At 33.6% G+C, this 26648-nt stretch overlaps 1 protein-coding gene across 1 annotated transcript in view; it reads right to left on the reverse strand.

The window, feature by feature from the left end:
- Window positions 1-26648, reverse strand: part of LOC115215515 (ubiquitin-like modifier-activating enzyme 6) — a 393428-nt gene that overhangs the window by 343912 nt on the left and 22868 nt on the right. Inside the window, exon 2 of the mRNA XM_029784689.2 lies at window positions 5216-5318. Coding sequence (XP_029640549.1) covers window positions 5216-5253 — 38 coding nt within the window. The 5' untranslated portion in view covers window positions 5254-5318. The remainder of the gene's footprint in view (window positions 1-5215; window positions 5319-26648) is intronic.

A 26648-nucleotide genomic window follows, 5' to 3' on the forward strand; every position in this document is an offset into this window, starting at 1 on the left:
GAATAAGTATCAGTTAAGCACTTGGATCAATGAAATTGACAAGATAACCTCCTACAAAGTTTCAGGCCTTTGTGCCTTAAGTAAAAAGAAAATATTTTTATTATTATTATTACAATGCTAAAAGCAGCAAGCTGGATACAATGCTTAGCAGTACTTTGTCCACCTTTAGTTCAAATTCTACTGAGGTCAACTTTACCTTTCATCCTTTCAGAGTCGATAAAATAAGTACCAGTTGAGTACTGGGGTCAAAGTAATTGACTATTCCCCTACACCAAAAAGTAGAAAGGATTATTATTACAAAGCTAACAATGGATTGTTATTCAGCCTAATATAATTACATTTCTTTTCCCTATGAATAACCCTTTGTTTTCAATTTTCTACAAACTGTTGAGTAACCTATATATTTAATTTTATAATCACCTTTAACCCTATATATACTTAACCTTATACACTTCAACATTCACCCAATAGAATGTATGCTTTAGATTTCACCTTTATAATAAACACACTAATTAATCCTTTCCAAGCAACCTTTTTCTCATTATTATGCTTTTTATAATAAGCCACTAATCTATTTAATTCAACCTGAATTTCAACTTTTCATACTGAAATCTTAATCCAGTATTTTTAACCCTACTAGGAATTCTTAAATATTCATTAATCCTTATATTTGTGTGGGGATCAGCAAGTCAAAGAACAGACTCAATGTTTCCTTTGCATGTCATAAAAGGTTGAGGTAGGATTTCTGACCTTGTAAAACTGTCACCAACAACAACTGCCCAAACAGACCCATGGGTTGGAGAGTTGTCACTTGTGTCATGCAACGGTGTCATCTGCCAGGAGTAGGAAATTATCAACAAATGATGAATGCAGTAACGCACTGTTACAGAGCATGCCCCCATACTAGAACTGCTACTACTACTAATCTTCATTTTCAACTCTACATCGTCCCCCTGTAATTTAGTCTGTATGACTGACACTCCATTTCCCATCAATAATACTATATATGCATTAATTTCCAATTTCCTTCCTCAGAAAAACATTCTACTCTGAAGCCCTTATTGCTGTATTGTTGCAGGAATCAAAGACATCAAATATATAGGGAACATGGACATTAAATGATGATGATGATGTGAAGAAAATGATCAGTAGGAGCTGCAAGATATAGATAATGATAAGGGGTTCATCATCATGCAAACCACCCTCCCACCAACCCACCAAGTTCTACTCCCACAAAGCACATGCTGAATAGAAGTTGGTGGTGTGGATAGGAGGGTAGTTTGCAAGATTGTATGGAACAGTGAATGTGGGGTGGGGAAACAAGCTACCAAAATGGGTAGGGTTAAAGAATGGCTGAAAAAAAGAGTCATGATGCTGAAGAGTGGGGAAGGGCAGCAGGAGTAGTAAAGATGACACAGTTGTTGGGGTGGAGGAACAAGATACAATATGGTTGGAGAGTCTATGGAGCCAAGGTGGAACGAGAAAAGGCAAGCATAATGCATGGGAGGAAAGAGTCACTGTAACAGTTGACTCCAAAACAGCACTTCCAGAACTCATTTTGCTGAGGAAGGTGTGCCTTTTTGAGAACTTCATATTGCCAGAGATCCTGGTCCTTTGCTATCTCATCCGTCAGGCTCAGGGTCCTGAAGTCAATTTTTACCACTTCCTCCCATGTCTTCCACTTCTGAAGGTTCTGGTCACATTAAGTAAACAGCACTTTTTTATATGACTGACCTCATCCATATGCATCACATGTTCATTCCAGCACAGTCTTCTTTCTTAAACACATCTGATTCTTCCTATACCCAGTTTTTCACTCAGCAGTTTTGTATACACACTCACACTGCACATCCAATGGAGAATGTTCACTTCATTTCTTTCCAGTCTTATTAAGTCTGTTGCATTGCTGTTCTAGCATAAGCATCATACAATTGAGTACACCATATGGAGTTTTTCTGTTTACTCTCTTTCTTCACACACACACACACACACACACACAAATACTACAAAGTATGAGAAACTGTTTATAAGATAATTAGTTTCACCTTCTTATGTATATTTCATTAAAATAAGGTGATTATGAGTTACATCTGCACAATCTACATAACATAACCAACAAATCACCCACAACAAGCCCTTTAAAATGTAGGCCATTTAATTCATAAAGCTTAAGACAACATCAGTTCAATACAGATCCCTGATATTTCAAAGATGAAAGTGTAATGGTTGTAAGAACAATTTTTCTCTTTTTGTAGGTCAGAGAAGAAAATCAGTGCCCATGACCTTATTGCAAGGGACACTTGGTCAAGAGAACTCATTAGTCTTATTGAGAACATGACAAACTCCTTAGTATTGGTACCATAACAGCAATGCATTCAGTACATTGTGTAAAATGGTTGGTGTTAGAAAGGGTGTCCAGTCATAGAAAACAACAAGTGAGATGCTGCCTGTCAACCCATCTGGAAAAAGTCACTCTAAATAAGGACTGACTTAGATTAAAACAACTCATCCAACCCATACCAGCATGGAAAATGGAAGTAAAACAATGATAATGATGATGATACATGTAAGCATGTCTGAAACAATGTTGCTACTATACAGCTAAGAGCTTTAGAAAGACAACGCCAATGGTCGCTCTCTGATCGGCCACAACTAACAACCTTCTAAATATATATACACTGTAAATAAAGTTACATTACGGTGATTATCATTTTAGCATCCATTTTTTCATGCTGGCATGCCATTTTTCATCAGTAATCATCATACATTCTAAAAAAGCATAATCAAGTGTAGAGCAGTCAACTTAGTGCAGATGGAATTAACAATTGATTTAGCCCTTCCCATCATACACACATATATATACACATACCCACACACATATTACTAAGACTTATTGATTACAGAGAGAGATGACTTGAAATCATATATAAAAGAAAGAACAGCATCCAAGCAATTTTTACTGGTCTGACAACATATGAGCACATACATTCAGAGAAATACACATATAAAAAGCTGAAATGTTACTCATCTTAGCCAGCAACCCTACCTAGGATGATAGAGGTAACACACCACCCAGTTTACACCACTGCCACTTGATTTCATTGGATTTTGGTGGAATATATTTAGTTAGAATCATTTAGACTACATCCTAACCCTAACCTAACTGATAGCTTCTGTGTCCATATTTTTCCCTGCAAACATTGATCCATAGATTTTCAGGCTGAGTAGGTATCAGCCATATCATTATTACCTGTGTGAAAAAGGGTTTGCAAAGATTAGGGTCACTGCCTCTACTCCTTTGACTGAAATATAAAATTAACAAATCCTTTAAAATAGGGTTAGGTATGTGAAACATCAGGAAAAGGAAATGATCATCATCATCAGTTGCATCCCACCACTGATGCTGCCACCACCACCACCACCATCATCGTTGTCATCATAAGTCCATTTTCCATGCTGGTATAGGTTGGATGGCTTGAAAGAAATGGATAAGGCCAGTGGCTGTACCAGGTTCTATAGTCTTTCATGTAATATTTTTTTTAAATTTAGACTAACCCAAACTTTAAGAAATATAGCTGCATTTTTGAAAAGCCAAATTTGGAATATGTTGATGCATTTAAAACTACATGTACACAGACGAAAATAAATTTAAGACTCATAATAAAAGTTCTATTTCTTACAAAATATTTTGTTACTAACACCATGCAAATTATTTAATTATTTCTATCTTTTACACCTTATGCAAAATTTATTTCTCTTTCAAATGATGCAGACAAAAACTATTTTTATACAACTTGAAGAATTCTAATGCTAAATTAATATAAATGTTTCAAATTTATCAGCAAAATTAGTTTAAGACTGTATCGTTATAATTTTATTTAAAGCTTAAAATTGTAGCAAAAATGGGCAACAAGAATGAAATTCATATTAGTACTTTGTGCCGTAGCCTTTACACACACACACACACATATATACTCACACACATATATATATATCTTAATCTTTTACTGGTTTCAGCCCAGAGCTGAGGTCATTCTGATGCACCACCTGTTGTTACTTGGTGTTGTTTCCAGTATTGTTTTTGGTGAGTTGGACGGAGCTGGTCTTCTTTGTGTTTCCTGCTCTGATGTGGGCTCATCTGGTATCTCATATAGAAATCTAGCAGGATGTTGAACAATTGCAGGCCCTTGAAAGCCAGACTATTGCAGTACTGTATCCTTATTTTAGATGGGGAAGATGAAATCTTTGGTATGGTGCAGTGGTGTCCAGTTCGAGGATTGGTATAACTGTCAATTTGAAAATGAGGAGCTAAACTCTCCAAGATCTTCAAGATATATATCACAGCATATCTCTCTTGTCTTCTCTCCAGGGAATAGAGACTCAGCTCCTTTTGCCTATCTTTTGCATCGAGTCAATTTTCATTGTGTATTAATGCTGAATTTTTTCAAGTTCCACAGTTTGTTTCACACTCTGTGGCAGCTGAGAAATGAAGTCCTCCCCTTTCCTGGTTCTGAATGTCTTCAGAATTCATCCAGCCTCTCACCTGCAGTGTTGCCATCTTGGTAATATGCACATGGAATATTGCATCATTGCTCACGTGAACCCCCAGGTCATGCACTGACTCTGACTCTGGGATCATATTACTTTCTGGTCCAGCATATTCCAATTTTTGCCTGGTGTTGGGCCAATAATGGAGTGCTTGAAATTTCATAGTATTGAACTGCCTGTTATTTTTGTTAGCCCATGTGAATATTTCATTCAGGTCTTTCTGCAGTTTTATGATGTCCTTTGGGTTTCTAACTGCCTGTGATACTTATGTATCGTCAGCATAACTGGGGAAATTGGCTGTCAGTATGTCAGTAGGGTGTATATATATATATATCATATATTAATTTTCAGACTGCTCACTCCTACCCCATATATTTAAGTATAATTCTTTTTAAAAAAAAGTACATAAAAATATGAAAGAAAACAGAATTGGTAGTAAAAAGCATAACACTGTTTAAATATGTAGGGGTAATATCTAGAGGCTAGAAAAAATTCTTATATATATATATATATACACACACATATATATATATCACTAGGTTATATTTACAGATATAAAACAATATATTTTCAATTTGAAATGCTGCAATGAAAAAGACAGGAGATAAATAAATGTAAGAGAAAAAAAAGACAAAAACCAGAAACTGAAGAAAATTGCAATACAGACCTATAGAGTGAGTCATCAATTTCTGTATCCATTGACATGGTTAATTTATATCGGGAGGGACTTTATTTGTAGCTGCAGACAATTAGAAATAAATACAGGAAACCTGTTTGGAGAAACAAAATACAGAAATCCATCATCATCATCATCATTATTATTATTATTATTATTACTACTATTATTATTATTATTAAGGTGACAAGCTGGCAGAATCGTTAGCACACCAGGCAAAATGCTTAGTGACATTTCGTCCATCTCCGTGTTTTGAGTTCAAATTCCGCTGAGGTCTTTCACAGATAAACACCGAGATCGATGTAATCAACTAGTACCCTCCCACAAATTTTCAGGCTTTGTGCCTTTAGTAGAACAGATTATTATTACTTAGTAGTCATATTTTTATTGTCTGCTTTCACTGCACTACCAAGCACAGCTCTGTGTGTCTTGAGTATATGCTGCAGTTAGTCATGGTGTTGTTATTTTTATTGTATTGGAACTGTTCTACATAAGATGTGTGCAGAGCCTATCAGTGTTATTTTATGTTATAGATATATATATGTATGTATGTATGTATATATGTTTGTATTTGTAAGTCTTGGAGCTTCAATTATGCATACTGTTTTCTAACCATACCTAAAAAACCTATTATTATGGTGGTTGTTTCTGTCTTCATGGTCCCCATACAGGTTTTCTCTATTTCCAGATCTTTGTATTTCAATAATGCTTTCCATCTCCTTTAGAGATACATTGTCATCTATTAAGATTAATATGTCAATTAGGAAACTTTTCTTTCCTTTTCCTCTTTGACTACAATATCTGGTCAATTAACCATCATATTTTAGATTATAGTTGCTTTGTCATTTTCAGAACTTCTCTAAGGTATTTCTACATCATGTCTTTGCTGCTGCTGCTGTTATTATTAAGGCAGCGAGCTGACAGAATCATTAGCACACCAACCAAATTGCTTAGTGGCATTTTGTCTGTCGTTATATTTTGAGTTCAAATTCCCAGGTCAACATTGCCTTTCATCTTTTCATGGTTGATAAAATAAGTACCAGTTGAACAGTGGGGTCAATGTAATCAACTATACCCTTCCTCTGAAAATTGTTGGCCTTGTGCTTCCAGTAGAAAGGATTATTATTATTATTATTATTATTATTATTATTATTATTTCAAGAGTGTTACATTCAAAACTTATTAGTCAGAAACTTACAAAAGTGTTAAGTTAAATTATAAGACAGCTGCTGGCTCATGTAGCCAGCTATAATTTAGAGGATCCACTGCCATCTTTACCCCTGATTCCTGTGGTGTTTAATAAAAACATTAATAAACAAATATGTTCAGAGGCCACAAGGGTATTGTCATTATTGTGCCATCTCTGCTAAACACATTTTAAGCTGTTTATTTATCAGCTAACAACTAAGAGTTATATAGGCAGTCTTCCAGTTATTAAGTGCATGCATAAATCATGAGGCCTTACATATGCACAATGGTATACATGCAGTAACTATGTTCATACATTAGCAGGAGAATATATTTACCAAACTTTACCAATTTATTCATATTTTTCATTCCCTCAACACACACACACAATTTGTAATAGAGAAATGTATTTAAAATCTTCAGGGTTTACTTACAAATGCTGCAAACACATAGCAACATATATTTATATATGCACAGAAAACATATCTATGTGTTATATACACAAGAAGCTATTCTCTTGGTGATTATACATGTATGTATGCTTACATACATGCATATACATAAACTAATAAGAGCTTGTTTTCACAAAAGAGGGAGTAATTATTTCATAAAGCAAAACTATAATTTTCCATAAACCCTTGCTATCACTTGTTACTAAAATAGATAAAACACAAGATATTGACAAAGAGCCACAGAGATCATCACCATTTAACATCCACTTTTGGTCCAATGGAATTTGTTGAGGTAAATTTTCTATGCCATGATGCCTTTCCAGTTGCCAACCTTCACTTGTTTCCACCAAGTTAATATTTCCCCATGGAAGACATGATTTTCATAGAAGAATGGAAACAAAAAGCATCACTTGTATGATGGTGATGCTAATTTAACAACCAATATATGATGCTAAGACAAGGGCACGCACACACACACCACATATATATTATGGGCTTCTTTCAGTTTCTGTCTAACAAATCCACTCAAGGCTTTAGTTGGTTTGGATGACACTTATCCAAAGTGCCATGCAGTGTGACTAAACTTAAGATCATATGGTTGGGAAGGAAGATTCTTAGCCACAATCAAATGGATGTGAAACCTGAACTCCTACAGGACTATTATGACATGTTAAGATGGCAGAACTGTGAGAAAGCCAAGCACAATGATTAGCAACATTACTTCCTTCTTTACATTCTGAATTCAAATCTCGCTGGGGTCAATTTTGCCTTTTATCCTTTCAGGGTCAATAAAATAAGTACTAGTTGAACACTAGGGCTAATTTAATTGACTTAGTCCCTCTCCCCAAACCTGCTGGTCTTGTGCCAAGATTTGAAACCATTATGATATGTTAACATCAAAATATGAAGACATTAACTACTTAGACCATTTGAAATTCAACCAGACAACTATTAAGAGTAGTTAGGAATATGGTGGTAAATAAAAGCCAGCCAATTAAATTCATACGCAGCACTAATAAAATAGGCAACTGCCTGACCATTCAGGAATTCATGCTCATTTGGGAAGTGAATATTGAAGTATAAAATGAAAAAAAAAGAGAAAAGACGAGGTGCAACTGTTGCCAGGAAATATGTTAAACAAAAGTCAGTGTTTTAAATGAGTTTTTGAAGGACCAGCAGTTAAATAATGAGTAGATATAGGAATAAACTGAATGGTTCAATGCCAGACATGCAAAAACATGTGGCATTCGGTGATTAATGACTTATTCATTCTTACTGTTATATGTTTAAATATGGGACACTATCTTGATTATATCTGGCTGCTCTTATGAAGTAAAGTGTTAATGAAAACACTGAAATAACAAGCCCTGCTTGATGGTCACTCGCTGAAATCTTAAGGGCAGTCCATAGACCCACAATATATGGTATGTTTTATAAATGGTGAAGGCAAGAATTATGGCAGTATTACCAACTTAAATAAGAAGGCTGTCGTGTTGTGTGTGTGTGTGTGAGAAAGAGAGAGAGAGATCGAAGTAGAGAGAATTGGTTCTAAAGAGGTATATTAGGAATAAAATAACAGATGAAATAGTGAATGACGACTGGAAAGAGTGGAGTAGAAATGGTTTTGGAATTGCAAGATGTTGGAGTTTTATATGAAATGGAAAGTAGTGAAATATCCAGATTCATTTTACATTTAAAAAAAATAAGACAAAAAGAAAAGAGAGCAACAATAGAAATGAAGAATAGAATGATGATTGAGAGAACTGAAGCGAACCCTTAAAAACCAAATATAATGCTTCAGCATTTATAACCTTTAAAACTATCCTCAAATAAAAGGACTCCAAATAATAGCTGGATATGTTCTGGATTAGAATTTGTTAACATCTAATACAGCTTCTGACCTTTTCAACAATACAAATCCCTCATAAATTTTTCTATCTATCTTTATTTTCTGGTTTACATTTGACATATTCATAGCAATATTGTCCCTACAGACATTACTTTCACAGTAGCATAGCAGTTGAAAACGAAAAAAAAAGAAAAATTTTTAGGGGTCTTATTTTTCTGCTGCATTATAAAACAGGAATCTAGGCACAGGCATAGCTGTGTGGTTAAGAAGTTTGTTTCCCAACCACAGGGTTTCAAGTTCAGTCTCACTGTTTGGCATATTGGACAAGTATCTTCTGCAACAGCCTCAGGCCAATCAAAGCCGTCTACGTGAATCTAGTAGACTGAAACTGAAAGAAGCCTGTTGTGTGTGTGTATTTATATATATATATATACACACACACACATATGCATATGTATGCATGTGCATACACATATTCATGTGCTTGTTTGCATGTGTGAGTGTATATTTGTGTCACCTCTTCCCCATCTCTAAACATTCCTCACATCCTTATGGAACATGCCTCTCTTTACCACTTATGCTCTTCACCCTCACTATTCCCTGTGGGTAGGTCCCAATATGTCTCCAGCACCTATTTCTCTTTCTCTCTCTCTCTCTCTCTCTCTCACATACACAGACACACTCTATCTTTCTAACTCAATCTCACCTTCCTCTCCTTCCTTTCCTACTGGGGTAGTCAAGTATCTCTTCAATAGTTAGACACCTATCTCTATCCCTCTATTATACTCAAACCTCTTACTTGGCATTCTGCCACTTCCCCTAATTCCACTCTCCCAGCTGGGAGGTCATCATTTCGCAAGTTACTTGGCAACCCTGATGGTGTTTGCATCACATAAAAGCACTAGTTCTGGTGCCATACTAAATGCACCCAGTACACTCTATAAAGTGGTTCGCATTAAGACAGGCATCCAGCCATAGAAACAATGCTAAAGTAGACAATGGATCTTGGTGCAACTCTCTAGCTTGTCGGCTCTGATAAAACCATCCAGCACATGCCAGCATGGAAGACAGATATTAAATGATGATGATGATGATGATGATATGTAAAGGACTTTTTTCAGTTTTTTTCTCCCAAATCCATTCACAAGGTTTTGGTCACCCATGGTTATTGTAGAAAACACTTGCCCAAGGTGCCATAGCATGAGACTGAACCCAGAGCCATGTGGTTGGAAAGCAAACTTCTTAACCACACACCCATGCCAGTTCACACACACACATGATGGTCTCCTTGTTTAAGTTGGTGAATGCTGCCTTAATCCTTGCCTGCAGTTCATCATTGGGGATTGCAGTCTGGGGAATTAGGTGGCCAGATGTTAGGGGTGATGTGGTCACAGAAATTGTCTGACAGCTATGACTGGGTTCTCCTGCTTGTGTGGCATGGTCCAAAGTTCTGTTGCCAGACATAGAGTCTTCCAGTAGCCATCCTGTTGACCCAGAGAAGCACTACCTCCTCCAGGCACTTGATGTAGGCTTCTGTATTGTGTCCAAGGCCATGTGGGAAGATGACTGGAGGCATAACATCACCATTACTAGTTATCACTTCAAATACCATGATGTTGACTGGATGTTTGACTTTTATGCACTGTCCTCAGGTTGACATCCAAACACTCTGAAATGTTCATATTGGAGATTCTGGCATGAATGCCAAGCAGTACAGTATATTGTTTCCAAATTTCTAGTAGAGTGAATTGCATCATGGTGCTGTTTTTCTCACAGATAGTGCCCATCTGACCCTACTATACTGTGTAGTTGACAAAATCAAAAACAATGTGCATGCACGAAATAAAAATATAAAATGGTGACAATTTACCCATCACACCCTCTGTGTGTGTGTGTGTGTGTGTGTGTGTGTGTGTTTATAAAATTTCTCTAAGATAAGTATATATTCATATTTAAGATCTTTAAATTTTACTATTTATAAGTCTTATGGTATAATATTATTGTTTTTTTATGTATATATCGTTGTTTATCCAATTATCGTAATTTTCTATATAATTATTAGATATTAACTTTAAGTTTATTCGTAAGAATTTACTTAGCAATAGATATGTTGTTTGATAGCAAGTATATGAGTTTGTATAAGTTAGATTCATGTATATACATGTATTAATAGCATTAATTGTATTTTTAAATTTCTTATAATTATTATTTTAACTTATATATTGTCTTTTTAAATTATTTGCAAGTTACATTATTCCCATTGATAAATATATTTATGGTATTTATTTGTTACTATATAACTACGAATTGATTATTTCTTCAAGTACTTTAAAGATAAGATTTTTGAAATTTATTATTTAGCCAAAGAGATAAAGATAGTTAATTTACTATAACGTTCGTTTAAGATGGTTTGTTTGTATTTTTGAAATTAGCTATTTCATCTTTAAATATGAAAAATTAATTTATTAGGTCTTTATTATATGTGCATATATATTTATTTATAGAGATTATTTCGATCTTAATTATATATTTATATACATTTATATATTTTCATTGATAATTTATATATTATTTAAATTTTATATTTTAATAATATGAATAATCATTTTTTTTGTAAAATATTTATGTAATTAGATATTGACTATTACTGATATTAGATTATTGGTGGGTTTCTTACCTTAAAAATTAAAATTAATATTTAACATTATAATCGTTGTTTTGACATAATCATAATCGTTAAGTTTCTAGAGTTTTTTATGAGAAAATTTATTATATTATTTATTTCTTAAAAAATATTTATTAACCTGAAGATTGACTGTAACCATAACTCGAATTATTAATTGAATTTAAATTATTGTTATTCGAATTGGTTACGGGCATGAAATGATCGTAGTGTTTTTACTCTTTATCTTATTAAACTTTTAATACTTTTTGATAGTTTATAAAAAATAAATAAATAAATAAATAAATATAAAAATATAAAAAAATAAAATAAAAAATATAAATAAAAATAAGAAAAATAAATAATTAAATAAAATAATAATAAAAATATATATATATTTATAATTTATAAGTTTAAATTATTAATTTAAATAATTTTTTAAAATTTTAACTTTAATTTAAATATTTTAATTGGATTTCTATATTTTATATTTTATATTTTTTATATATTTTTTAATTAATTTTATTTCTATGTATTGGCTTATGATTTTCACTGTTTGATTTGCCTAGTAGTGGTTTTATCTCTAATTTAATATAATATATATATATTATAATTTATAAGTTTAAATTATTAATTTAAATAATTTTTTAAAATTTTAACTTTAATTTAAATATTTTAATTGGATTTCTATATATTATATTTTATATTTTTTATATATTTTTTAATTAATTTTATTTCTATGTATTGGCTTATGATTTTCACTGTTTGATTTGCCTAGTAGTGGTTTTATCTCTAATTTAATATAATATATATATATATATATATATATATTATATATATATATAAAAATATCAGTCATTGTTCTTAGAGAGAAAAACAAAACACTCAACAATATGATAAATGTGAGGATGTATAATATATTTTTACTCAGGCTAGGGACATTAAGTATACACACACGCACACACACAAAAGAAAATAGAGTAGTATCTCCAGAGGCATTTTATGGCTACTGTAATAATGTCAACTTGGACATTGTTTCATAAAGTCCCATATGTTTATACTGTGTTTATAAATAGGGCAGAAACTTCAACCTAAATAGGAATGCTATGCAAGTATATCAATAACACACCATAAATCTGAGTTTTTTTTTCTTTATATATGTCCTCCACCACTGAGGAAACAGTAAAATAAAACCAAAATGTCTCTTGAATAACAGTATATTCTTAGTCAAGAAACACTTCTCCAAACTTAACAGCTTAACAAAAGAATAAGTAAAATAAAAAGCAATACATAATCTATAAGTTCTTAGATTTCTTTCAAAATTCAGTCTGTTTTAAGTTTGACAAACACATCCAGAAGAACAACTATTTATTCTAAAGACAGAAACAGTTTTAAAGTGAACAAAAAGAAAACAATAACTGTTTGGCATAGTTTCTACACATTGATGCCCTTCCAAATATATACTGAGTACTTTTTCACAGCACCGGCACAAGTGAGGCCACAAGACCCTTCAGCTGAGTACAGTATTGAAGGATGTATGTATATATATATATATATATATATATATATATATATATATATATATATATATATGGAGAGAGAGAGAAAGGGAGAGAGGGACATTCAGGTACACATGTACACACATATATTAAGGTTATTATTTTTAAATGAATAACAACAGAACAATTATTAAGGTAGGAGTAATAGATTCAATACTGAAAGTAAAATCAAATTTACTACAAAATCTGTTTTGACTGGGACTTTTAAGTTTCAACTCTGATTGATAAGCCATCAGGCAAAACTGAAGTCCCAATCAGACTGAATTTTATAATATATATTTAACATATAACTTTCCAAGTTAGCACTGGTTGGACAGCTCCACAAAATTTGATATCTACTTTTTTTTTTTTCTAAAGTTGGTTGCCTTTCTATAACTGTTCCTAGCATAGGCACAAGGCCAGAAATTTATGAGAGTGAGAATAATCAACCAAAGTACTTCACTAGTACTATATTCTAAAGGATGAAAGGCAAAGTTGACCTCAGCAAGATAAAAAACCAGATCAAATACCACAATGCTCTAATGATTCTGTCAACCATTCTATAATTTTTCTAATGTAAGCACAAGGCTTGAAATTTGGAGGGAAGGATCAATTACATCAACTCCAGTACACAATTGGTAATTATTGACTCTGAAGGGATGAAGAGCAAAGTTGTCCCAGAGGAATTTGAACTCCAAATGTAAAGCAAGAAGAAATGCCACAAAGTATTTTGTCCAGAATGCTAACAAGTCTACAAGCTCACCTTTCTATAATGCTAACTATTTACTGCAGTGCAAGGTTAGTATTTATATTCCCATCTATGTTGAGAAGTTAAATAGAAGAATTATGAAGAATATAGATACCAGTTCTTCAAGTGTATCAGTTCTTCTTGATAATTTAATCCCCTCAGCCATAATATCTACAATAGAAATGATCAAGCAATGAGGAGCTCACTACATGGTCTCTGCATGACCTGTTAGATATAGCAGTCAAATTGAGCTCAAATAACATCTTAAGTTCTTTAAGAAAGAAAGATATATATAATACTTAAACATTTTGATTTATAACATGTGAGTTAACAGCAAAACCACTTTATCCTTTCAGTCAACATACTTCTATTCATAGAGAATTGCTATAAAGAAGTAGCCTGAATTATTGATGGCAGCATTGAAGCATATACAGTACGTACATAAACAGAGTTATTGAAAATATGTTGTTGAGAAAGGAAACAGAGAATTTAAAAAAAAAAAAAAAAACTAGGTAGGTTGTTATAGTCTGGGAATGAGAACTCATTAGTGCTTACCTAATAACAGGATAATGTTTCTGCTACTAATAATAACAACAACAATATCTAGCACTATTCCTACTAGCCCTATCACCATCTCCACCACTACAGCTATTACTAACAATACCATAAGTGCTGGTAGCCCTTCCTACATCAATATTATCAATACACCTACATTATCATTATACATGAGTTGATAAGTTAATGAGGGAGCCTCTATGTGCTCACTCAATCAGTTAGAAATAACTGCTAAATCTCTCTCAAATTACAATCTACTGTCTTATTGAAGAATATTTTGAACAATGTAATCCTTGATATTTAAACAAAAAGATTGGCTAGTCCTGCTGCTCTTACAATGGTATAGGATATACAATGGTATAGGAGTTGTTAAAGGTGATGTATCCATATTACCAACAGTCTGACACATATTGAAGGCAATCCTCCAATATGGCCCTCATTGTAAAACAAATAAGCATATACACACACACACACATTCTCTTCTCAGACGAGCAAAATAGTTAGAAAAAATTTTGTGGCTGTGTGGTAAGAATCTTGCTTCCCAACCACATGGTTCCAGGTTCAGTCCCACTGTGTGACACCTTGGGCAAATGTCTTCTACTATAGCCTTGGGTTGACCAAATCCTCGTGAGTGGATTTGGTAGACAGAAACTGAAAGAAGCCCATCATGTATAAATATGTGTGTATAAATATGTGTATATATATATATATGTATGTATATATATGTATGTATATATATATATATATATATATATATATATATATTTTATATATAGAGATATATATATATACACACACATTCATATATATATCTATGTGTGTTTGTCTTTGTGTCTGTGTTTATTCCCCCACCCCCATCCAATCACTGCTTAACAGCTAGTGTTGGTGTGTTTACGTCCCTGTAACTTAGCAGTTCAGCAAAAGAGGCTGATAGACAAAGTACTATGCTTAAGAAATAAGTCCTGGGGTCGAGTTGTTTGACTAAAAGCCTTCAAGGTGATGCTCCAGCACGGTCGCAGTTAAATGACTGAAACAAGCAAAAAAATAAAAGAATATGGATTTTAAAAATCTGAATGGATATCTAACAAGTAGCTCAAACATCTTCCTTCTCAGCTTTAAGAATACAACATCAATGAAGAATATTCTCAATATTACATTCTTTTATCTTGTCTCTCTCATTCAGTTAAAATCTGCTTTACACTCACCGCCACCATAAAGATATACATTAATACTATGAGCCAGCAAAGAAAATATCTACATAAATAGTGAGAGAGTTAAACTTTCTTTACTTAAATTATCTGAATAATGGTATATTTGGAATTTGACACGTTCTCTTTTTTCTATAAACAAAATTAATATCAAACAACATATAATAGTATACAGTTTTAATACACCATCAAAAGACAGCCAGCCAAGTACCAAAAATCAGTTCTTTAGTGAGTTAGTCACAAACTCATAAATTCCTTGGCAAATTTTCCTCCAGTGCAAAGACAACTACAGACATAGTGTATAGACTGATGTCAGTGACTGGGTTACATGGTGGATGGTAGCACAAGACAGTTTAAATCAGCAGTTATCAATCATTTTTTGGCAATGGACCCCAGTGATTCCTATTTTACTCCAGAGCTATTTGATGTGTATAAAAAAAAACATCCAATTGTATTTTTAAAATTAAATATTATTAAGAATTGTACAAAAAAATTGTTGAAACATTTTATGTATTTTCTTTAAATCTTTTCTTGTTTCAACCATTTGATTGCAGCCATGCTGGAGCACCACCTTAAAGGCTTTTTTAGTCGAAGAAACTGATCCCAGAACTTATTCTTTGTAAGCCTGGTAATTATTCTATTAGCCATTTTTGCCAAACCACTAAGTAATGGAGATGTAAACATGCCTACATTGGTTGTCAAGCAATGGTGGCGGGGACAAACAAACACACACACACACACACAAACATAAACATATATAAAAGATAATTTAATAACTTTGTTAAGCCAAAAAGTAATTTCATTAAACCAAAGAATAAAAAAAATAGGACTGCAGCTGGAAGTGCTCGGGTGACACTTAGATGAAAGGAGAAATATATTGAAAGGTATAATGAATAAACGCTCCAATAGGTCAAAGCAAATTTATATCATTCCCAAATTATCACAAATCGAATATAAATATATATTAAAGCAACAGAGTACCCAATGGAAAAATCCAATAGTACAAAATATACACATATACACAAATAAAAGGTGATAGTCAAATGAAGAAAATATATGGATTAAATTAATGCATTAAATTCTTATGTATCAGTTTAATCCATATACTTTTCTTCATTCGACTTCACTCATATTACCCTTTTAGGTTTTATCACCTTTTATTTGTGTATAGAGTGGGTCAACTTAAGCTAGTACATATATATATATATATATATTATATATATATATATATATATATATATATATATATATAATATACACACACACACACGATGGGCTTCTTTCTATTTCTGTCTATCAAATCCACTCTGAAGGCTTTGATTAGCCTGAGGCTAGAGTAGAAGAGCCTTGTCCAAAGTGCCATGCAGTGGAACCTCAAGCTTGGGAAGCAAGCTGCTTACCAAACAGCCACATAGAAGTATAACCTCTTTTTCTTTTAACAGCAAAATCTTCTGTAGACCCCTGTTGAGAAATAACCGTCTAAACTGAGAGAAAACCATTAATACAGGTATCACTTAAGGCAGAGGAGGAGGAGGAGAGAATTCAGATGAGAGAGTGGATCTTTTTACTTCTTTATGAATGGCCTCTATCTTCAGTTGTGTAACTATCACTAAAAAATCTGATTGAAAAACTACAGTATGTACTGCAAACATATAGTAGGTACTACGAACAAAATAGCTACTTCTGAAATAGATTTTCAACAACAACAATAAATAATAATAATAATAAAACAATAACCTAGAGCAACACCTTTAGTAGAAGTAAGGACAATGTCAAGGATATATTCAGAGCCTTTTATATAAGATTGTTATCTATTCATCATAACTAAAAAGTTGTATCCTAAAATTTTACAGTTAACATAGAATGAAAATGAAAATGTTTCAAACAACAAGCTGATTCAAAACTGGAATGGGTTTGTTGAGTGTACAATATCTAGTTTACTATGTAGTGCAGACTGACTTGTGTGAAATTGTCAACGATTATCATCATTATCAATAACAAAACACCATGAACCAATGGTGGTTTGACATGCTGGAAATAGCTGCTAAACCACCTTCAAATCAAACCACTTAGAGGAGGAAACATATTGTATAATACATTCCTGGGTTACCTGCACACAAGAAAAAGAAGGGATGGTCATGACTGGAATACCTTTATGCATATGTATGCTTGATCAAGCCTGATCTGGAGCTATGCAACAACATAATCAGTTAAACAGCTAATAAGACGGTGAAATCCCTCGTCAGACAGTTTTTGACACTTTTCTAAGCCTTAAACAGTTGTCATACAAGTCCAACATAAATATACTGATCACATATAAGAGCTTGATCAAACAAAAGATAATACCAGAGGCTTGACATTCCAGTTACTGCCAGATAGTTGGCAGGTCATTCCTCAGTCAAAGTTAGTTTATAAGTATAAATTTAACAACTATTACTAATACCATCAACATAGACCACCAGTAACTAAGCCAACATGACCGTTATAAAGTAAATTATCAGGTCTCTCTGAGACTGCACCGACATCTCGATTTAGTTAGTGAAATATTACAGATTTCTTAGCCAGAGCTAATTTTTTTATGACGTAAACAAATAAACAACCAGCAGAAGGAATAGTTTTTAACTGTTCCTTCAAGATAGAAAAACCTAATATTTTATTGAAAATCATTTGAATACACTTTTTTTAAGCAAACTATTTATATCCTCTCCTTTGTTAAGAGAGCACTAGCATTTTCACACACATGTACACACACGACAGAAACAGGAATGGAGACAAGAAGAGCAGCAAGCTATAGAAAATTCTGCCTCAACGTTGTTTCTTATAACCTATGCTTGCATGGAAACGTAGATATCAACTTGCAAATGATGGAAATATTCACTGTGAACATCCCTTTGACTTTTGTTGTTTTTATATTTGACTTAATCATTTGTTATTGGTTTGCCTATATATATATATATATATATATATATATTTACAGTGGCGGCCAAAATGTCCAGAACGGCATTGTTTTTGTCAGAAAAGTAGATATAATTTTTTATCAAAGTTGTTTTATATTCTATAATTTTCACAGACAATAAATACGATATTATTTGTTATTGCCTGAGATTTTGGTGTAATTTGAGAGGATAATACAAAAGTTATGGATGATTTAGTGATTTACTGCAAAACCCATGGCGGCCAAAATGATCAGAACGGTTGCTTTCACTCCGTGTTTTAGTATATTTAACCGGCGAACTCTAATGTTTTGAATTTGTTTACGTGACAGTTCATTTGCTAAACATTAGTAAGAATATTTGCAGTGTACTTTGTTAATATAATGCCACTTACTCCATTACCAATTCGTCAGCAGATTATTAAGCTTCGAAGGAAGGATAATTTAAGTATTGGATCTATTGCAAAGATTGTTAACAAGTCAAAAAGTGTTGTACACGGTATTCTTAATGTCTACGATGATTGTGGTTCGTGTGAAGCAAGAAAGTTTACAGGTAGGCCAAGAAAAACGACCAAGAGAGAAGATCATGCTATGGTAAAGTTGGTTAAAAAGGACAGATTTAAAACTGCTGCTGCTGTTTCTCGGAAAATGAGCATTGTATTGAAGAAAACTTTATCTCGAAAAACTGTGTCTCGTCATTTAGTTGAACATGACCTACAGGCAAGAGCACCTGCAGTGAAGCCACTGATCAGCTCCAAGAATAAAAAGTGTCGTCTTACCTTTGCAACCGAACATGTGTTGTGGTCTCAAGAAAAATGGCAAACGGTGCATTTCAGTGATGAATCTAAGTTTATGTTATTTGGCTCAGATGGGAAAAGGTACATTCGTAGAAAAGTAGGTGAAAAATTGTCGCCTAAATGCCTTAAGACTAGTGTTAAATTCGGTGGAGGAAGTGTCATGGTTTGGGGGATGATATCTGGACATGGTGTGGGCCCTTTGGTGCGATTACATGGAAAGGTAAATGCAGGAGTTTATAAACAACTTGTAAAAGATCATGTCTTGCCTGTGCTGAGAAATTCAACTAAGCGACCACCCATATTTATGCAGGACAATGCCCCATATCACAAGGCTAAGGTGGTCATGAACTTCCTCAAGGCTGAAAAGGTTATTGTTATGGATTGGCCTGCTCAAAGCCCAGATCTCAATCCTATTGAAAATGTATGGAATATTCTAGGAGAACGTCCGAAAGCCAGAAATCCTAAAACAACTGAGCAATTATGAAATGCCCTTCAGGAAGAATGGAATAAGATCAGCCAGCAAGAAATTGAAAATTTAATTTCCTCATGCAGTCGAAGATGTCAGAGCGTGATTGAAGCTAAAGGGCTTCACACTAAATATTAAATAATTCCAGTATTCTCTGTCATTTTTGATTATTTTGTTATTTTTTCAACCGTTCTGATCATTTTGGCCGCCATGGGTTTTGCAGTAAATCACTAAATCATCCATAACTTTGGTATTATCCTCTTAACTTACACCAAAATCTCAGACAATAACAATTAATATTGTATTTATTGTCTGTGAAAATTATAGAATATAAAACTACTTTGATAAAAACTTATACTTATTTTTCTGATGAAAACAATGCCGTTCTGAACATTTTGGCCGCAACTGTATATATATATATATATATATTTCATATAAAAATTGGTGTACATTTAAACGCAAAGAGGCGAGCCTTAACAGGTCACCTTACATACCAGAAGGAAAAGTCAAAAACTCCAAACCTCAGTTAAGAGCAATTTTGAAGGGAATGAAAAATAACTTTTTGACTGTTCCTTCTGGCATGTAAGGCGACCTGTTAAGGCTCGCCTCTTTGTGTTTAAATTTACACCAATTTGTATATGAAATATATATATATATATATATAGGAAAACCAATAACAAATGATTAGGTCATCTACGTTTCCATGCAAGCATAGGTTATAAGAAACAACGTTGAGGCAGAATTTTCTATGGCTTGTTGCTCTTCTTGTCTCCATTCCTCGTTTATTTATAATCAAGTACATATTTTTATCTAAATCTATCAAACATTGAACAAACTGGACATGCTTTTCATGAAGAACAGTAAATAAATGGCACCCTTTTCTATGAACAGAAATCTTTGTTTACAATTAGCATGCATATCAAAACATGGCGAACACACATTTACTCACAAACATAAGCCTCTTCCAGTTTCCCTCAACCATATTTCACTTGCAAAGTGTAGGTTATACCATGACTATAGCAGAAGTTACTAGCCAATGGTGTCTATGCAGTGGCTTTGAATCTAAAATCACATGGTTCCAAAAGCAAACTTCTTAACCACACAGCTAAGCTTTACCTATGTATATAAATGCACACAGACACACACACATACATAAATACATATATGTATATATGTATGCATATATATATATGCTCAAGAGTGAGGTTAAAATGTCTTACATAAGTTGAACCATTCAAGTGGAAATGCAGATAAATGTTAAAATGCTGTGAGGTGTGCAGTAAGCAACGTGAGTCAGTGAAATGAATATTAAATCAAGATGACATTACAGCAGAAGAATTTTTGATATATTATAAACATCTATGGTGTGTTAAAGTATTTGAGATCAACTTCGACCCTTCCCACTTCATACATACATAATACCATGCTGGTTGCAAAATAAAATGTATACATGCATAAGCTAAAATAATCTATAAATAACCATGTAAATTTTGAAAAAGTTGTTTTATTTTTTGTTAATTAACTTTATGATGTGGAATAAATTGGTTGAGTGAGAAATGTCTTGAAGAATAGGAAGTGTCTATGAGTTTTATTTATGCTTCAAAAGTTTTGAAGTGAATATTAATTTCCTACACTGATGCCTGTAGAAGGACATAGACAGTTGATTGGTACAACCCAGGGACAGCTAAAGGTACCAGCAACATGAGCAGGAAGTCGCCCAAAGTGTTGTCATATATAAGGAATCTTTCAAATATAGAAACAGTATATTAAATTCTTGAGCAATCTTGTCAACAGAAAACAATATTGTAAAAAAAAAAAAAAGATATAAAAAGCATTATGAAAACATCTAAAATCAAAAAATATTGTTTCAGTAAGGAAGATCACTCTTCAGATTTTCTGTTTGTTTGTTTGCAACAGAAATGCCTCAAGATCATTTCCAATTGATGCACATGAGGCCCTTAGCTCATTTATATATTAATTAAAAGATTCAAAACTTTCAAGATAAGTTTAATCAGTTTTCTTTACCCATGTCAGCATGGAAAGCGGACGATAAGCAATGATGACGATAATGATTGTGTATTGAAATAAACGCTTCACTATAACATTTACAGCTTCTCTTCTTTTTAGCAATTAGTATTTATTTATGTGTGTGTGAGTGAGTGTTTGTTTTTATGTTGTTATGAAAACAATTTTACATTCATCTGAATGGTAAATCTATACTTTTGTAGAGTACAAATTTATTATTCTTATACAAGAATGTTGTTGACAGTGACTTAGCTGGCCATCTTTGGCTGAAACTTCTAAGTGACTGTCAACAACGTTCATGTATACGAACAATAAATATATATATATATATATATATATATATATATATATACAGGTACATATACATTTATATATACACACAAATATACATATATATAAACATATCAGAAAAGCCATTTCTATTTATTTTTTGAAATATATAATACTGTACCAATGACTTTCTATTTCTTATTCTACTTTACATTTATGCACACACACATACTTCTCTCAAGTTTTGGTGCCACTAGAAAATGTATCCAATACCCTGTACAAATCCATCACAAGGTCCAGTCATTGTTGCTGTTTGGTGGCCTGTGTGTTTCAATGGACCTGAGTGCTATAAGACATTTATTTCATCTGATCTGCTGTTTTTGCCAATCTGCTGCCTTCTAAGTAGAGTATTCTATTAAGTGCAGAACAACTGTTGGAGACTTACTGAGTTCACTCTGGATACTGCTAGAATCTTAGAAATAGCCAAATCACTCTCAAATCACACCAAACCATGTTTTGAACAAGAAAGGACAAATCAGACAATTTAAGTAAAAAAGAGAAAAGTGTGGATTATCATGGCTGGAGCATCTCTAATTATATATCTGCTCTATGAACAATAACAAACCACAATGAGCCTTTATGTGGTCATTCAGCCTGGTGGAAATAGCAGCCAAATCTCTTTCAGGTTTCACCCTACGCTTTTAAATAAAGAATGATTTATCTATGGTATGCAAATAGATGATGTAGTCATATCTGGAACACCTTTGGTCACAGGTCTGCTTATCCAGGTTAATCTGGAGCAATATAAACAAGAAGTATACAAAAATAGATTGGACAGTGAAATGAGTACATTAACAAATTGCCAGTCTACTTTGTACAATTAACCACTGCATGTTGCTTTGTGCAGTATGGTCTTTACTTCTTATATAATTAACCATTACATGTCAGTGGGTGCAGATCTCATAAATGATTTGTTGACAAGGAATATCATCATCAGTATCATTTTAACATCTATTTTTCCATGTTTGCATGGGTCAGACAGAATTATGTTAAAGCAGAGATTTTTATAAATAGATGTCCCTCTTGTTGCCAACCCCCATCTCTGTTTCAAAGTAAGGTAATAATCTCCTAGTCTGGCTTGGACATATTATCATAAAGAACTGGAAATAAATGCTACTGAAATCTGCTTCTTGTTTATAATGATCCTGCAACATCTCAAGACATGTCAAGAAACCTGCACATGCTTTCATAGTGAAAAGCAAGCAAATTACATCATTGTTTACAAAACGGTGAACACAACACACCCATGTAGACAAAAGAAATACTAAATCACTTATACAAACACATACAAAGTATGTATGTGTGTTTGTGTGAGAAGTTAGAGAAATAATTTAGTGAATTTTGGTAGAACAGACAGGAGCATTATCAGTTTGGAATACTGCCAGTCTGAAATTAATAAACTTTATATAAATGTAGGGAAGGGATGCTCTTGTCAAAATTCTTCATAGCTGCTGTTTGGGCTCTGGCTGGTCCTGAATGAAAAATCTTATCAAAAGCCTTCTAGCAATGACCATCCCATCTTTTTTATCAGATAACATCAATAATGTTTCTGTCTGCTTTTTCCATGCTAGCAAGAGACATCTTGAGGCAGTAGTCTAAAGCCAGATTCCTTTCCCAACACCAGACTTTCCTTGTTTCCAAGTACTTTATTCCATGTATTCACATGTTGAACCACCAAGCTGTCAGACTTGCTTTATATAGAAGATATGAACATCACCACCACAAGCCCAGTGGTTGTAAGGATACACAAACACACATTTGTTCCCTCATTCAATGAATGTTTCTCCGTGATAGCATGGATTATCTGGGAACTTGAGGCAGAATTTTACAACCAGATGCTATTCTTGTTGTCAACATTTTACCTAGTCGTAATGTCCACAAGGAATGTACAAATCCTATCTATATTTTTCTCAGCTGGTGACAAGTGATACCACAGCAGAATATCAATATTTGGAACACACACACACTCTAAGATATTTTTAAAGCATCAGTAGTAATTCTTTTAGGCATATTTTTCAGATGGCTATCTGGGAGGAGAGAAAAACTTCCCTGAGTCATCTACGAAGATAACATTTTTGAAGAAATTACTTTCTGTAATCAATGTTTATTTTACTTTTGTATATCCAGAGTAAAATCTCTACAACAGTTTATAAATTTTTGCTCTACCTTCTAGATACTAGTCTTCTATTGCTTGTATATAACAGAATTCCTTGATGGGAAAGCTATTTGCCTATGACTTATTCTGAGAAGGACCTTTCTACAGGATCTCAGAAACTGGTGAGAAAGAGGGGTGGATGAAGAAACTGAAGACCCAACTCAAATATCTGCATATGAATCTGTGAGACAAGATAACAGATTAAATCTACTAGCCACCTAAGAATAAGTATTGTCTGTCTCATAGACTGGTTTTGCAATTTACATCAACTCAGCTTCATTTCCAAGGTTTGGGCCAACTGGAAACTCTGATAGAAGACACTTTTTCCCTCCCCCTGTTGTGTCAAAGCAAACCCTGAACCACATAATTGTAAAACAGACATAGCTTTGACTCCTTCAATGGAAGATAGTTTCTTGAGCCATTCTTATTGTTGAACTCATACTGAATTTCTTCAAACTGCTGGCCCTATTCTATGTCTTATTAGATAGACAAATTTCATGCCTTCAGATTATTTCGAAGTCTTGTATATGTTGGAGGTAGTGGTGATGAAAAGGTTATAGTGAGACAGATGCAAGTGTCTTGCTGTAGAGGAAGTACAAGGTTACCCGGCCAGAGAGAGAAATATCAGGAATGAAGACAGAAACAGGTGTGTTACCGCAAAGAAAATACACAGTTGCCTGACCTGAGGGAAGTGCAGGAGAAAGAGAGAGAAAGTAGGAGACTACAGGATGGAGATGGAGGCAAAATGCTGGGCATACTCACAAAGAATGGAAATCAGACTATAAACGAGATGTTTAAGTAAAGGAAGAGAGAGATACAGATAGTGGCAAGCTTCCACATAGTTTCCATCTGCTAAATTCGCTTGAAGGAAACTAGTCAGCTTGCAGCTATAGAAAACACTTCCCCAAAGTGTTGCACAGTGGGACTGAACCCAAAACCACATGGTTGCAAAGCAAGCTTCTTAACCACACATCAGTTCCTGAACCTAATTATGTTAAGAAATTTCGAATAAAAAAACAATTAAGCTTCATGAAAGAGAAATGAAAAAGTTTCAAAAATTCTGAAAATTAGAGATAAAATACAGGAATCATAAAAAACTCATATTTCTATATGAATAGTTGCATCTCCTTTTTAGTCAAGAATTATGCTTGCATTCTACATTCTTTTGGTCATGTAGTTGTATATTTGTTATGAGCAAGTCAGAAAAGGAAGTTCAGTACTCATAACCTTTGTAGGCCGTTCTAGATTGAAAATCTGTAGGGCAATGTATGTAGAAGGAACATGAGTGGGAGAGAGTGCCAAAGGTTAATAGTGGTTCTATGAGAATGGTATTCGTTCTGGAAGAAGGGCCTTAAATAATAGTAATAGTTCTAGAAGGATCTTAAGTAAGTCAAAATACAAATAGAAGAGAGACATACTCTTTTACTTGTTTCAGTTATTTGATTGTGGCCATGCAGGAGCACTACCTTTAGTCAAGCAAATCGACCCCAGGACTTATTCTTTGTAAGCCTAGTACTTATTCTATCAGTCTCTTTTGCCAAACTGCTAATTTACGTGATGTCAACACACCAGCATCGGTTGTCAAGCGATGTTGGAGGGACAAACACAGACACACAAACATATATATATACATATATACGACAGGCTTCTTTCAGCTTCCGTCTACCAAATCCACTCACAAGGGTTTGGTTGGCCCAAGGCTATAGTAGAAGACACTTGCCCAAGGTGCCAGGCAGTGGGACTGAATCCAGAACCATGTGGTTGGTAAGCAAGCTACTTACCACACAGCCACTCCTACGCCTATGATACATATTGATAAACATTTAAGTTCAAACTTAGAATTTTAGTGGAAAGTATAGTTATCAACATTTTGCTAGGGGATCTTTATATCAGAATATTTAAGGTAAAATATATTGCATGTTCATAGCCAGAATTAAAGAACTGAAGATATTAAGGTTGGAAAATCAGATGACTTGAAGGTAATCAATGCTAAAAAAGTTGTATTTTCTCAAAAGTGATCAAATACTGAAAATGTGTAGGTCAATGCCTGTAAGGAACATGTAATTTCTATAAAGTATTGGGTCGGTGCATAATTATTGTGGCTTTTTTTCAACAAATTTTATTCAACAAAAACATCTGTAAATGATTATTCCGAGGCATATTCACCATCTACTTCAATTACTGCTTCCCATTTGCTTGACAGACAGTCAGACCGTCATTTAAAGATCATCATCCTCATCTTCATTGTTTAACGTCCGTTTTCCGTGCTAGCACAGGTTAAAGATGTTTTTGTTAAATATTGTTATTGATTTTGTTAAATAAAATTTGTTGAAAAAAAGCTGCACCAAGCCAATAATAGCCAGTATAAATAGTATAAACATTGCCAGATCAGACTGGTGCCTGGTGCAGCCTACTGACTTTACAGACCCCGAGTCAAACCGTCCAACCCATGCCAGCATGGAAAACGGACATTAAACAATGATGATGATGATGATGATATTGCCAGAGATTCCAGCTCT

The sequence above is a fragment of the Octopus sinensis genome, linkage group LG9 (assembly GCF_006345805.1).
Source record: "Octopus sinensis linkage group LG9, ASM634580v1, whole genome shotgun sequence".
NCBI classification, from domain to species: Eukaryota; Metazoa; Mollusca; class Cephalopoda; order Octopoda; family Octopodidae; genus Octopus; species Octopus sinensis.